This window comes from Manis pentadactyla, chromosome 4 (genome assembly GCF_030020395.1).
Source record: "Manis pentadactyla isolate mManPen7 chromosome 4, mManPen7.hap1, whole genome shotgun sequence".
Lineage (NCBI taxonomy): Eukaryota > Metazoa > Chordata > Mammalia > Pholidota > Manidae > Manis > Manis pentadactyla.
Genome location: NC_080022.1, coordinates 8,993,728 through 9,009,706, shown reverse-complemented (window position 1 = coordinate 9,009,706; position 15,979 = coordinate 8,993,728). Strand labels below are relative to the sequence as shown.

The following is a 15,979-nucleotide window of genomic DNA, read 5'->3' as shown; positions in this document are numbered from 1 at the left end:
GTTATCAGAGTATGATCATTACCCCCTAAGATCTGGAATTCAAGTAGGCTGGATTTATTCTATTTAAGATAACAGAATACCATTAGCAGCAAATGAATGACTGTGTAATCCAGTAAATTTTACAACAAATAATGAAAAAACATTTTAGGTTAGTTTTTATATTTTTAATAAGGCTTACAACTGAAACCATACACCAAATTTTACAAAAAAAATGTTAATAGTGCACAGTTGCAATTCTAACCTAATTTAATTGGAAGATGCATATATAGTAGTTACATGACAACAAAATGTAACTTGTTAAATTTCATTTAATTTTTGCAGAAACAACCATAAAAATGGCCATTTTTTTAAAAATAGTAGAAAATTTCATCAATTTTCCTCAAAATCCTTTCTTAGTCCTTTGATATTCAAATAATAACTCTTTGGAAGTATCCACAGTATCATCAGCCGTGAGAGTTTCTGTCCAGCTAGTCTGTCAGGGCCTTTGCCTATGATTCTGGTAGTTCACCCATCACCTGAATCGACTCCAAGAAAACCTGAATCTTCGGCAAAACTCCTGTTCTACTTCACCCAGCAACTGCTTTGCATTTGAGTTGCATTTTACTGTAATAGGTACCCCAAAATAAAGGAAAGACTGGCTGATGTCAACAGGTTATGACTGAATGATGAGGGGGGGTCTCTAAATAGGGACTAATTTTAAGTGGTCATGTAATAAAGAATGTTTTTACTCCATGACAATTTCTGCTCCTTATCAAACCTAGTAATAACTGCAGAACTCCTGGAAGAATTGCACATACCTACTGAGTGTGCCAGGCACTGTTCTGAGTAATTTTAGTGTATCAACTCATGTATTCTTCTCAACAATCCTATCATATAGGTGTTATTATTATCATCCCAACTTAAAGATGAGGAAGCACACAGAGTGGTGAAGGAACTCCCCCAAGGTCTCACAGCCAGAAAATGGCAGATATGGAACATAAACCCAAGCATACTATTCCAGAGCCTACCTTTCATTCAATAAACTGTCTCTCAGTGATACAATGAATTCTCTGAAAACAAGAACCCTCTGTATCTAGAACAGAAGTTCTTAGACTTAAGTAAACCTAAGAATCACCTGAGGTACTTATTTAAAATGCAGGTTCAATGAAACCCCTTTAGATATTCTGATTCAGTAGGTGTGGGGGCCAGAATACGTCCCCACCACCACCTCAAGGTCATCCTGATAGAAAAGGCCCCACTTTAAGTCTGATCTAACTCTACACTTCCTATCCTGCCTCCTCCTGATCAAACAGCCAAACTCAGGGGCTCTCAGTTTTCATGTCCCAAACATGAAAGACTCAAAACTGCCCCTCCCCTGGTTCCACATACCAGCTTTCACTTCAAACGGTAATTCCAGTTCTTTCAAGGCATCTTTCTTTAGTGGCAAGTTTTCCAATTCAACAGCACCTTAAAAACAAAAACAACACCATGAAGTGTTCATCGGACAAATAAAGTGGGTACCTACTGTGTGCAAATCATTGGAGGTTAAAGAGAAAGCTTTACATCTCAATCTGGGCTATAAAAAGCCATGGGTACAGCGCTACCATCAGCCTACGTGCTGTACCTATACTGATTGCCTGACCATCCCTCTCTGATGTGCAAATAACAGCTGAAGCTTATCAGCAGATGAAGCATTAGGCAGAGATCTAACTTCTTCTGTAATAAGCCAGATAGCAAACATTTCAGGCTTTATGGTGTCTGTTGTACTTTCTTTTAACAAGCCTTTAAAAATACAAAAGCCATTCTCAGCTCCCAGGTGGGATTTGCCAGCTGCTCAATTTGCAGATCCCTGGTTTAGACTAACATTCACCAGAGGAACATTAATGTCTGAATCACTTGGGATGAAATGCAGGTTCCTGGCTCCCCCTGCCCAGACATCTCTGGGACTGAAACAGAAATCTGCAATTTTTAACAAGCTCCCCCTTCCCAACTCCCCCCAAAAAGGGGTGTAGTGCACACAACATCTAAGGGCCCATGAGAATAAAGTAAAGTTAGTCACCAAAAGGAATTATATTCTCCTTTCTGGAGAGACCAGCTCTGCATGTTTTCTGTACCTCTACTTGCAGGTGTATTAACAGTCAGAAAGCAAAGGGATGAAGCACCAGTGAAGGTCCTTTTCAGATCCAGCTTTTATGAAGACTTACTCTTAAACGAACAGTCTCCGAAGCAGTCTGAAGGAACAGTCAAGAGGGTGCAGCCGGATCTCTGTCTCCCAGCTAGGAAAGTCATTCATTCACACATACACACCACTCCCTGCTCTGTACTTTAGGTGCTATGCTGGCCACTGGGCCTATATAGAGAGAGGAAGGCAGGGGCCCCATCCTCAAAGGGCTGGAGAGACAATAATCTTAAAAAATTGTTTGCACAACACAAGGCAACCTCTGAGCCACTCAAGTCAATCTGAGATGCATTTTTTCAAAAACAAGGAGGACAGACAACAACCGCCTGGCACCATTAACTGGTAAGAGAACCCAGAAGAAAGGCAAGCAAGACTTTTCCTCCAAAGACAAACTAATAAAAGAAATGATTACTTTTCCCTGTAAATGACTGTTCAAGACTTGTGAGTTGCTGGCTTCTAAGGAAGATTTCATATTTACAATTTGGCAGATACTGAGCAAACGCAGCCAACTAATTAAAATTTTAGACTTTTAAGGGAACATGTGTCCACCTCAGGCTCCACATACCTTAAAAGTAATCAAAAGGAAAAGTTAATCCTATTTCCACATTTAGGGAGAAAATAATCTTAAGGGGAAAAAAAGCATGAAACAGTTGAAACTGTCTTAAAGGGAGAAAGTATATAATTTCTTCTTCTTTTGAAGAGCATCATTTGCAATTTGAATAATCTGCCCTATTTTCCATACCCAAATCTGTCAAAAAGCAGATTGCAATCAGTTTCCTTGACTACTGTACAGCTTGGGGAAGTAGAAGGAATTGCAGGCAATCCACAGCACAAAAAAGTAGAGGCTGAAGTGCAGAGAGCATAAAAGGTGGAGAGAAAAGGAGAAGGGCAGCCTATGGCAAATCGAAAACACAGGCATCAGGCAAAACAGCAGCGATGGATCCCAATTCCCCACCCACTCTCATCTGTGCCCACAACTGGCCCTGCTGGGAAAGGCCCCTTCGGGGGACCCAGAGTAAGCAAACACTTTATAAATAATGCCGATCATTTATTCCCAAGCAGATAATTTGCAGGCTTCCCGACGGCTGCCACATCCAAAAATTCCTCATCTTTGATTAGCAAGAAATCTAGTTACTAGAGCTGAACTTAGAGATTAGTCATTTTTCAATAACTGCTAATGACTACTGAGTTCTCTTCCCTTGGCTCTAGGGCATTTAAAGGGCCAACCTGAGGTTCAGAGCTTATAAAAACAAAAAGGAGGGGCAATGTAAGTTTTGGGTTACAAATACACAGATAGGCCCACAGCACAAAGTTCAGGCTCCTTGACATGGCACTGGCCGCTGGACCATTCCACACATGCCCTGCAAGGTGCCAGCTTTTTGCCTCTGCTCACCAGCTTCATTCTACCTGGAATGTGATGACCTTCACGTACCAGCTATGGAAATTCTGCTAAGATCCCCTCAAAAGCTCCCACCATAATAGCTTTCCCAGAGTTCTACAGACAGGATGGAAGGCTCCCCTCCTCTGCATCCCCCTGCATTACACCTATATCTCTAGTAAAACAGTTTAGTATGTACTGCTTGTATTACTGCGTAACTGTCTCCAGAACAGGGTAACAGCTCTCAAGGACTATACAGGTAGAGGTGGAAAAGTAATTACATTAATACTAGTAACACTAGTAGTAGCTATGGTTTAGAGAGATCTCACTAGTGCCAAGCACTTCACACACGTTATCTCACTTAATCCTCGCAAAAATATGAGGAAATACTATTCTTTTCTATATTTTTGAGATAAGAAAGATGAGCCTTAGAGGACAAGCAGTTTGCTTAAAAATCTCAGAGCTGGTAAGTGGTACTGCCAGGATTCATACTAGATCTACCCAATATCAGGAGGTAAGACAGAGAAGAGGTGAAGAGGAGGCTAAGTAACTTGCTCACAGTCACAAACAGCTTTTAAGTGGTGATGCAGGGGTTAGACCCTACACCTGAGCTCTTAGTATATACTGTCTCCCCGTTTTGCACCATTCCATAACACGGAGCCATACCCAAAGCAGGGGCTCAATGAGTGTTTGTTGAATGACTGAATGAGTGAAATCTTATACAAGTGCTCTCCCTATCCTTCAACTACTCATATGCTACTTTGCATTTTTATTACTTGTACGATGTGTGCACATCTACCCCTTAAGTCCAACCCACCAGCCAATCATATGCTGAGGATCATGATGGTAGATAATGATGATTAATATTGATAAGAGCTCACTACATGCCAAGAACAGTTGTTAAGTTCTTTGACCTACATTAATGTGCTTAGTCTCCAGAACCTTATGAGATAGTTAACATTATCTCCAATTTACAGAGAGAGAGACTGAAGCATAAAGAATTTGAATAATTTGCCCAAGTTACTGGTAAGTAGAAGAAATAGGATTCAAACCCAGCCTGGCTACAAATTACATACTCAACCACTACTCCAGCTTCCTTTGCATCTCCCAAAGCGTTTACAACAATAAATAGCTGCAGATGGATAGAAATAACATTCTTATTCCTATATAGTATCCTCCACCCACAAACACTGTTTAATTGTAACCGTGTCATCAGGACCAACAAAAAGTGCCAACTTCTTTGCAAAGCCTTTCTCTCAGTACCCTGCAATGCTCAATGCTTTTCTGGACAAGCACTGTGGAGTGCTTTGGATCCTAAAGGATGGGGCACCATACGAACACCGGTTATGAAAGAAAAAGCATGATTCTATTCCCCAGAGAAGCATTCCTCAAATTCCACAGGTTTGTTAAATGCCATAAAGAATATTTTTTTAAAAGGAAATAATCATAGAAAACGAGTATAAAACATCAGAGAGATGCACACAGTTGCCATTACAAGATATATTCTAAAACTTGAGAAATGTTATTAGTATATATCTCATAAAATATCAGATACCACAAATTTCTATTTGTTCATTTCTTCAGCAGATATCCTCTTAACCATACCACCCTTGAGAGAGCCAGCTCTTTCATTAGCAAGGTTGTGGTTTGTAGTTCTCTTTCTAAGTTCTGTTACCTGCCCTGTACAATGTGAGCTTTACAGTATATGAGAATTTCAGTTACGTGACCAACGAGGTAAACGTGACAGTATTACTGCACTGTGAACACATCCTCTTCCCTGACAGACTGGTCACTTTTACTTTGCACTTTGCAGCTCTCCTCTAGGGACAGAAGGAAAAGCAGGAGTTGGAGATTAGGAAAGGATGGCTTCAAATCATGCTGTGTTACTTATCAGCTATGTGAATAAGTCATTGAGATCAAAGCTTCATAAAGCTGAAAAATTAACTGAGATAAAGCACAGTCACAGTGAGGGAAAAGGGAGTGAGAAGGACAACCTATCACTGCCACAATTGTATTACTGACTTAGATGGGTCCGAAAAGCCTGGAAAGCAATACTGCTGGGGACAGGTGAGCCACTGGCACCCGACCTCAGACTACAAACATTGTATCGCTGCTATCTCCACTAACCTGTCCTGGTCCACCTGCCAAAACTCACACTCCCAGGAAGCTGAGGTTTCCACCATGGTTGGGGTCTCCCTTCCACTTCCTAGATCCTATATGCTTGCAGATTGACTTTTATCTTCTTTCTCTGGATTTGTTAAAGGGTTGCATTTTCAGTTGAGCAAAGAAAACTTAAAGAGAAGAAAAAAAGTTTTCCAATCCCCACACCAAATCACTGGACTGCCTTTACCAAGTACAGGTGTTTACCAAGTCTAGACCTGGAAAGGCTAAAATGTCTCAAGTTTTAGGTACTTTACCACTAAGCAAGACAAGACCTCAGAAATTCTGTTGAAGACCTCACAGTTAACACATTTTAAAACTTCTACTGGGCATCTGTTATACACCAGCAGGATAGGAATTTTGAATGTCACCCCACTTGATCTTTATAGTAACCACATAGGGGTATATTACTCTTTTTCTGGAGCTCAGAACCTTATTGACACGTTCACAAATCTAGTAAGTAACACAGCAGGATTTGAAACTAAAGCCAATGCCATTGTGCCTACATTATAGCTGCCTCCATAAAGCTTCAGAAAGCTGAAAAATTAACTGGGATAAAGCACAGTCACCAGTAATAGAGTCTCTTTTTTTTTAAGACCAAATAGTTCCCTAAAATCTACAGCAAGACAGCCACATACCTAAGTTACCCTGTAATAATAAATGGTGTCATATGGGAGAACATATTTCCTTTTACACACATTTAATACAAAGCCATCTGGACATTATGTTTTATTATTCTCGGTGCAACAAAAAAAATTATGAAAAATTGAATGCCACCTGCATAGGCATACTTTACCAAAAAGAAAAACATGGTCTCACCTTTCAGAAGCGCAACAGACAGCTGGTCAGTGTTCAGATTATTAACGTATTTCCCCAGATAGGTATTGAGAACCCAGGCTACAAGACCTTCCAACATGACTATATTCTCAAGACAAGGTATTTAAAAATCATGGATCATTCTTTATTTCGCTCTCTCATGGTCACAGAAGAATCTATGGGGGGAAAAAAAAGGGAATCAACAGGAAAACCAGATGATTTTCTACAGTGATTACCTAGGCTATCTGTCCTGAAGGTGGACAAATGCAAAGCACAGAGATAAGAAAAAGTGGGGTGAGAAGCACTATAAAATGCCTTGTGAGTAAATGGACCAAGCTAATATATTTGCATTTTGATGCAGCAGCAAGAAATAGTAGCTTATAAATTTACCAAAAATTACCTATATTCAAAGTTGTATATCTTTTCCATGCAACTGATCATTAAACTGTGTTTTTGTGACTCACTTGGAACTGTCCTGATCAGAGGTTCTCATCCAGGTGTGATCTTATGATGTCTAGAGATGTTTTTTTTATTATCATGACAATGGGACTGCTCACAGATGTCTTGTGGGTGGAGACCATGGAAGCCGGTGAGCATCCCACAATGCATAGAGGGCACCCACAGCAAAGACTCAGCCCAGTGTGCCAGGGGCACCATGGCTGAAAAACCAGGTCCTAGGTTAAGGCAAAAACGCCCTAAGAGATTGTATCAGTGAACTTCATATTCTGCAATGGTCATCTTTAAACTTGCCCTAATCCAATCTTGCAAATTTGTTCACCAGGATCATTCATAAAATAACATAAATGGAAGGAAGAAAGCGGTGGTTTACCACTGTTTTTCAATGTCCTGGAACTGCATTACTGGTACCCGGGCACCAGATGATGCCGATACAATGAACTATCCTAGGAATTACAAAAACCAGAAATCCTTTGGTTCCAGCCACAGTATTTACATCCAGTACTGAACTGCTACTGCCTAGTATAATTGGTGTTTATTAGTATTACAAAAAATATACAGATTACTTTTGGCAATACAAAAAGTTAACATGAGGGAACTTGAGACCCAAAAGTTTAAATTCGTTCCAAGATTGCTCAGCTAGTAGATTTTAATTAGAACTGTGAGCTCCAAATCTTCTTCTGAGCCAAGCATCAAACACCAACCCACCATCCTGGCCACTCCAGATTTGCATGGCATGCGTCCTGCTTAGAACCAGCCTTTTCAGAATCCTTTCCAAGCACTTTGCCCCACCTCCAGTGACTCACCTTAGTGCCAGAAGATACTTATCCAACTGATAGGCTGCCCTCTAACAAAGACCCAAAACACAAAAACACCAGTCCCTGTAAGAGTTAACTCAACCTCTAGGGAAGACTGACCTTTATTTGTCAACAGCGTCTTGCACTTCCAGACAAGATTAACTTTTGTCAACAATGACAGTAAAAATAAATAAGTAAATAATGGGACTTGGTGAAATACTAATTTCTTTCCAAAGATTTTTTTTTTGAAGCTACATCTTGTGTAAAACTAGGAATATGCTAGAGATTATTGGGTACATTTAAAGAAGAGGTTACAGGAATAACATTTAAAATAAGAAATGTCTAACAGTCTGGGTAAAAGAAACATTTCTTTAGTATAAGTTTAAACAAGTATATCTGTGAAAACAAAATGTGAACCTGACTACTCTAGTCTTACTATGTAAACTCCAAACACACTTAGGCAGAAAGCCAAAGTCAGAGTACTCTTTATTTTTGAAGTTACTGCCACTGACTACAGTCCTAAATGCCAACACATCCTCTCTGACGTGCCAACTACAAATGTTTTCCCAGTAAAGAGAAACAACTGTCAGTTTGTACACAAGATAAGGCCCTACTCTACCTGCCCTTGAGGTGGAAGAATGCAAAGCACAGATTAAAAGAAGATGAGGAGAAGCACTATAAAATGCCTTAGTCAGTAAACTGAGGCCCAAGCCAGAAAGCATCTATTAGCTCTGCCAAGCATCTAGACGAGGCTTGAGGCCACTTCAAGGATTCCCTTAAGGAATCCAGTGTCAGGAAGGCCCGCCAGACTGGCCAGAAGCCCAAAGTGTTTACACTCTGGTCCATCAGAGCTTCTAGGCAGCTGCCTGGCACTGACAACCACCTGGTTTCTCCTAATCGGTGGGGCAGGTGACACCAGGGATCAGTGCTCAGCCCACAGGCGGGCAGAAAGCCGGGCATGACCTTGAGCCAGGCCCCTCCCTCGAGAAGCAGCCGGAGCCCGAGTAGGAAGGATTGGCAGCTGGACCCGGGCGCCCCTCCCCGAGGCGGCCGGGCCTGGGTGCTGCAGGCGCCAGGGAGCTCGGAGATACAGAGCCCGAGGGGGCGCGTGCCAGGGCCGCGGCCCCGCAGGAACAGGACTGCCCGAAAGACGAGACTCCCACGGTCCTCCCGACGCCCCCTCGGCTCTCAGAACCCTGAGCCCGGCTACCAGAGAAAGCCTGGAGGGAACGCCTCCGGGGGTCCCACATCTGGGAGGAGGGGCTCAGCCTGGGAGCGTCCCCAGGAGGCGAGGAGCTAAGACAGGTGTGAGGTCTGACGACCCTAGGCCCCAGCGTGACAGCACTAGGCTGGTGAAGGAGGGACGGAAACACTCCGGAGGACTGACTGGTGCCCCACTCTTGGGCGTGAGGTGGGGGTGGGGGGGCTCCCACACGGCGTCCCCAGTGGAGACCAAGGTCCAGGCGGGAAGACACGGGCTGAAACGCCTCCAATCCCAGCGCGCCGGGCGGCCGGGGCTCCGGAGAGGGGGCCGGGGCCGGCGGGGACTCGAACTCCCCAGGACCAGGGCGCCGGGGGCCGGGAAGCGCAGGCAGCCCGGAGCCTGTGGGGGTCCCCATGAGGGCTGCGGCCTCGAGGCCGTCGGGAGCCCGGACGCCCCAGGGATCCCCGGCGGAGCTCAGACGACCGGAGGGCCGGACGCCCGGGTCCCCGGACCCCCAGCGCCACGCTCCCCGCGGGCGGGCCGGGGCCCCCAGGGCTGAGGCGAAGCCGGAGCGGCCAACCGCCGGCCCACGCCGCCCTGCCATCCCCGGCCCCTGCCTGGCGCCGCCCCGCTTCGGCCCGTACCTGTCGGAGTCCCGAGCCGCCCGCCCCAGCCGGGCACTGCGCGGCCCTTCCTCCCCGCCGCTCCTCAATGGCGCTGGCCGGCGGCGCTCCAGCCCGCCAGACCCGACCAATCGAGCGGGCGACGCGCCGGCGCCTGGCCAGCCGAGCGCCGAGTCATCGAGAGGCGCCCTCTGGAGCCGGCGCGCTGGAGGCCGGAGGGTCCCTGACGCAGGGGCTGGAGAATGGCCCGACCAGCCCCATTTTACAGGAGGGGAAACTGAGTCCCGGAGGCAGGCAGGGCCACAGATGAGTCTGTATGGGAGTAGTGAAAGCCAAAATTCTTCCTCCTCCAACTCCCTGCTTTCCATCCGCCCCAGCCACAGTAGGTTGTCCACTTAGCCATCACAAGGGTCTGTTAAAATAATTCACACCATGCCTCTTCTCTGCTTAAAACGGCTGCCTCACCATCCTTAAATTAAAACCCACCTTAGAGAGCCGACACCTATATCCTACTGGATTTGGTCCATTCCTATTTCTGCCACTCTTTCCCTGGCCCACCTTGTCCCCACATTCTGCAGTCCCTGCCTCAGGACCTTTGCATTTGCCATTCTCTCTACTTAAGATGCTTTTCCTTAGACCACTGCTGTCCAATAGAAATATAGCGCAAGCCACACATAAAGCCAAATAATAATTTTAGATTTACTAGTTAAAAGGAAATATTAAAAAATGAAGTTAATAATATTTTTTATTTAATCTAGTATGCCCAAAATAGTATCATCTCAACCAGTAACCAATAGGAAAAAGAAAAATTATTAAGGGGAAAGGGACTTGCTTAAGGTCAGACAGAGAAACCATGAGACAACCTGAACCCTACTACAAGCCTAAAGCCCTCACTATTACAGCCTCAGCCCACTGCCCTGAGCCGTCTGTCTTCAACTATTAGAGCATAAGTTACACCTGTTGGTGGGGGGGAACCAAGGAACAGAGAGGTCAAAGAGACCTTATCCTGGCCAAGAAGAGATTGTATTGGCCACAGAGAAGGTCCTCCCTTGGTCCCCACCCATGCTGTGGCCTCCGAAGCTGCAGGCTATGGACACACAACAGGTGAGGGGCTGCAGGAGACAGGGGACATCCATTAATCACCACCCACACTAGACTCTTAGATGCATATTGGCCCAAAAGGGGCAAATTTTCTGGGACATGCAGATTTGAGACATCAGACCCCTCCTGACTTGGCCTAGTGCATATCAGCTTCTAGAATCATCTAGACCAGCAAGGGTGCAGACAGGGAACCAAAGCTGCTGCAGAAATATTTCTTTTGACCCACACAATGCTTTAAACATGTAGAACGGAAATAGGTCAGGGAAGAGCAAGAGAGACTCCATGTTAAACCAAACCTCCATCTGAGGCTTAAAGGTTAAAAGGTAAAAATTCTAGGATCTCTTAATAGGGACTCTGTGGCATCTTAGTACACTGATGGACAGTGACTGCAATGGGGTTTTTGGGGGGGACTCGATAATAAGGGTGAATGTAATAACCGTAGTTTTTCTTGTGAAACCTTCATAAGAGTGTATATCAATGATACCTTAACAAAAAATTTTTAAAAAGAAGAAAAAAAATCCCTAGGAGTCTTTAAAAACAAAGAATTTCAATTAACTGTCCAATTAACAATCAATTGACCATATCTTAAGCCAGAACAAACACTTTCAAGAATTAGCAACCAGTCCCTGTTTTCACTAAAATCATTACCTTGAGGGAAGGAGAATTTACAAAATTCTTTTGTGTTAGGCTTATCCTACAGAAACAACCAAAAAGGAGGCCATATTTTGGGAATGCCAGTGGATCACCATCTGCAACCATGGAATGACACCACCAGATAGCAAATGATGGATATAACATTGTGAGATAATCCATACCATTCCTTCCAAAACCCCTCACCCTCTGAAACTGCCTATATAAGCCTATGCGTAGCCCTTCTCCTTTCCTGCGGGCTCCCTTGTATACAAGCTATCTGCCTGCTTTCTTTCTTTTGAGTTCAGTGTTCATTTCTAAAACATTGAAACTCAAGAACCTGGTCTTTGGGGGTCCAGTAACAGAATCAATTACAACATATAAAAAGCCGGAGATTACACATGCCAATCTGTAACTGGGGCTTCCCCAGAAAACCGGAAGGTTTGGTAACCACAGAAACCCCGTACTTCCTATCCCTACATTCACTCATTCATTCACCATTTATTGAGCACCTACTCAGTGCCTGGCCCTGTCCTAAGCACTTGGGGCTCCATCACTGAACAAAATAGACAAACTTCTGCCCATTGGAGCTTATGTTCTAGCAGAATGAGTAGACAGCAAGTAATAAATATAACAGACACATCATCTATACAGTGTTTGAGAAGATGATAAGTACTGTAAGAGTCCCGTGGTGGAGGTAGGGATCTTGCGCTGAAAGGGAGGATTGCAATTTTAATTATGAATTAATTTAATCAGGTCTTGAAGAGATTTAACTTTCCAGAGGAATGCTGTCTGATAAAAATATAATGCAAGTCTCTTACTACAGTGATGGACAGTGATTGCATTGGGGTGTGTAGGGGTGCGGGAAACTCACTAATATGGGTATGTAGTAACCACAATGTTGCTTATGTGGAACTTTATAAGATTGTATATCAATGATACCTTAATAAAAATAATAATAAAAATAAAACAAAAATAAAAAAGAAATATAATGCAAGTCACAAACATAATTCTAAATGTCCTGTATCCACATTAAAAAGAGAGAAAAGAAACAGGTGAAATTAGTGTTAATATTTTATATTTAACCTAACCTCTCCAAAATATTATCATTGAACATGAAACCAACATAAATATTACTGAGACATTTTATATATGTGTGTGTGTGTTGTACCAAGTCCTCAAAACTCATTGTTTTGTACTGATGTACTTCCCACGTCTCAGTTTGGACTAGCCACATTTCAAGTGTTCAGGAGGCGTGTGTGCCCAGTGGCTACATTTGATGACGCAGGTCCAGTGTCTCTTGTGAAAGTGCAGATAGGCATGGTATTATCACCCAGTGGGAAAAACGACAAAGGTCTGAGCTTTGACCACAGCTGAGGGGCCAGCCTCCTCATCTTACAAATGGAGTTTCTGTGCTCCAGAGAGGGACACCCACTCTCCAAGTTCACACAGCAGACTCTCAGCGAAGCTAGGGCACAATCCTGGGTGTCCTCACCATTTGGTTTGCCCCAGACAGCCTCTCAGCCCAACCTCCCAGCTTTCCAGATGCTTGCTGGGCCCTGGATATGGAGCTCCAGGCAGGCAGGGAAGTCCTCAGAGAGAGAGCACTTTCCCTTTAAATGTAGGCTTCCTTGACTTTCTGGTGAAATTCTAAAGAGCTGGTTGGCAGGAGCCTTCAACAAAGAACAGAGTGCCCTCCCAACCTGACTCCTTAGATAAGTATCAAACCACCCAGGCCTGTCCCTCCGTGTGCTCTGCAAAGCAGGGATAATGGGTATTCTGCCTTATCTCCTGGGGGCAATTATGGAGATAAACCAAGTGAAGCTCCGTTGCCCAACTCTTAGACCAGGCAACTTATGGAACTTCTCACACTCCATGAACCCCCCCATCACACTAAAAATAAACCCCAACATCCTTTCCATGGCTTCTAAAGTCTTCTCAACCGCATGTCCGTCCCTACCCAAGTCCCAAGGCTATACCACCGTCCCCTCCCCAAGACCTCCACTGGAACTCCAGCTCCTCAAAGAAGCCTTCCTCAACAACCTCCTTGCAAACTAGCAGCCCCCACGCCTCTCCATCCCCTTATGTTGCTTTATTTTTCTTCTTAGCACTTATCACCACCTGGCCTGGCCTGCCCGTATGTCTTTATATAGCCCCTCCTAGCATGTCAGCTCTGGACTAGGACCTTGGCTGCCCTGGACTCTGTTGCATTCCCAGCACCTACCCATACACAAATAACAACTATCATTTACTGAGCACTTACTGTGTGCCAGGCACAGTTCTAAGCATTTGACAGACAGTCATTAATGTAACCTCTCTGAGGAGGTACTATTTTAACCCCATTTACAGAAAAAGAGAGTGAGGCACTCTCAGGTTAATGAAGAGAAGTTCATTAACTTACCTGAGGTCACAGGAAGTGGTGGAGCCAGGTGTCATATCTGGGCAGGTGGGCTTCAAGAGCCCACAGTTCTTCACGTCGGTGCTCGCCCAACAGACTGCTCCACAACGATGATGAATGCGTGCAAATGAGATGAAAAAGAAAATTGTTCCCTCCCTGCTCAAGCTGGCCCTGCCTTAGCAAAACCACTTGCTCTGTCCTGCTTTAGAAAAGAGGCCAGAGGGGCCGCCCTGGCCCATTTGGACTGGTTAGCCCATCAGACAGGAGGCTGCCTTCAGTTGTTACAGATTTATTTCCTGTGATATTTTGATTTATATTAAGAAATATATACTTAATCTTTGTCCTCTCTTCCTGGCTCACAATTCCTAAAGTGCTTGGAATTTCCTAAGTGATAAGAGCAAGGGAGCATCTTTTTTTCTAATAGCTGATCCTCTGTCCTCAGTTCCTCAAATAGCTCCAAGCCATAAGGTAAAAGGAGTTTCATGTGGTTCATAATTAACCCCTTTCAACCACACCTGAGTTTCTGTTAATCAGGGGACTTACCAAAAGCCCCTAAGGATGGGGGCTGTTTGCCAAGGAAACCAACCAGCTGAAGGGAGGGGCTGGAGGTGGACTCAATGATTTAATCAATTTAGGCCTATTTATGGAGGTCTATGTAATAAAGCCTCTATAAAACCTCAAAAGACAGGGTTCAGAGAGCTTCCCGGTTGGTGAGCCCATAAGGTGCTGGGAGAGACCATGGAAGCTCTGGCCCCTTCAATCGTAAACTTAGTCCTATGCAGCTCTTCCATCTGCTGTTTCTGAGTCTGCATCGTACCCTTTGTAATAAATTAGTGACCTAGTAAGTAAACTAGTCTCCTGAGCTCTGTGGACTGCTTGATCAAATTAACTGGACCCAAGGAGTGGGAGCCTCCAACTTTTAGCCAGTCAGAAGCCCTGGTGACAAATCTGGACTTGGGACTGGCGTCCAAAGCAGGGTTTGTGTTGTGGGACTGAGCTCTTCACCTGTGGGATCGAAAGCTATCTCCCTACAGATAGTGCCAGAATAGACTGACCTATGGCACAGCCAGCTGGTGTCCCAGAACTAACTGCTGTGGGGAAAGAGCCCTCACATCAAGTGGCCAGAAGCATCAGTAGAGGAGGCACACAGGGAACATAAAGAAGGGTTTTCCTTTATGCCCCGTCCCACCAAATAGCACGTTATTATTCCCTCTGTGTGTGTGGGAACTCAGGACAGCCCCATCCCCGCAGTGCAGACACTCAGGAAACGTGCAATGTCAGGGCTGCCGTGCCTCCCGGAAAGACACAGGACGCTGGCAAGTTAAAGGAAGGCGCAGTTTGCAGAGGAGAGAGTAGCATTTAGAGAACTCTTAAGAGCTGGTGAAGCATGCATGGAGAAGCAACAGTAGGGGGCTGTTGGCAAGTGAGGCATGTCTGTATAGGAAAAATTCAGTTCAGACTCCTCTGTATACAGAAAAACCCAGTTCTTCCCTTCTCTGTGTTTCTGCCCTGTGAGTCCCTATACCTAAGACACTTTACTTCTGGCTTTTTCTCCCACACCAAGCAATTCTCTGGAACATCAGGTGGGTGTCCTACAATTCAGTTCAACCTGACACTATCTGCCTGGAGACAGCATCAGATTCCACAGGTTAAGGGTTCTGTCCCACAGGATGCCCGCCCCTCACCACGGCAGGTGCTGATTGCAAGTGCAGGTTGTCACCTGTGCTTCTGACCAACAGGCTACAGATCAGAGATTCCCATGACCCCCTCCTTGCGCTCAATCAATTTGCTGGAGTGGCTTACAAAACTCAGGGAAACACTGACTTACGTTTACCCGTTTACAAAGGGACACGATGAAGGATACAGATGAGGAGCCAGATGACACGGTACACAGGATGAGGTCTGGGAGGGTCGCAAGCACAGGGGCTTCTGTCCCCGTTGGAGGTGGGGTGTGGCACCCTCTGATCGTAGCTGTGTTCACCAGTATGGAAGCTCTTTGAACCCCATCCTATTAAGATTTGATGGAGGCTTCCTCACGTAGGCACCATCAATTATTAACTCTGTTGCCACGTTCCCAGCCCCTCTCCCTCTCTGGAGGATTATGGGGAAGGCTGGAAATCCCGTGGCTTGGTCTTTCTGATGAGCAGCCGCCATCTAGGAGCCATCCAGGAGCCACCCAGAGTGGCCTCCTCAGAAGGGAAGATGCTCCCAGTGCTCTTGTCACTTAGGAAATTTCAAGGTTTTAGGAGCCCTGTGCC

The 15,979-nt window shown here is 44.9% G+C and overlaps 1 protein-coding gene across 15 annotated transcripts in view; it reads right to left on the bottom strand.

The window, feature by feature from the left end:
* Nucleotides 1-9,747, bottom strand: part of VPS13D (vacuolar protein sorting 13 homolog D) — a 286,614-nt gene extending 276,867 nt beyond the window's left edge. For all 15 annotated transcript variants that reach the window (XR_008996895.1, XR_008996896.1, XM_057499741.1 and 12 more), the window contains exons 1-3: nt 9,614-9,747; nt 6,516-6,688; nt 1,369-1,446 (exon numbers count right to left, since the gene is read on the bottom strand). Coding sequence is in view for 13 of the 15 variants with exons in the window: in XM_057499741.1 (XP_057355724.1) it covers nt 1,369-1,446; nt 6,516-6,612 (175 nt within the window). In the remaining 2 variants the exon portion in view is untranslated. The remainder of the gene's footprint in view (nt 1-1,368; nt 1,447-6,515; nt 6,689-9,613) is intronic.
* Nucleotides 9,748-15,979: the final 6,232 nt, after the last annotated feature.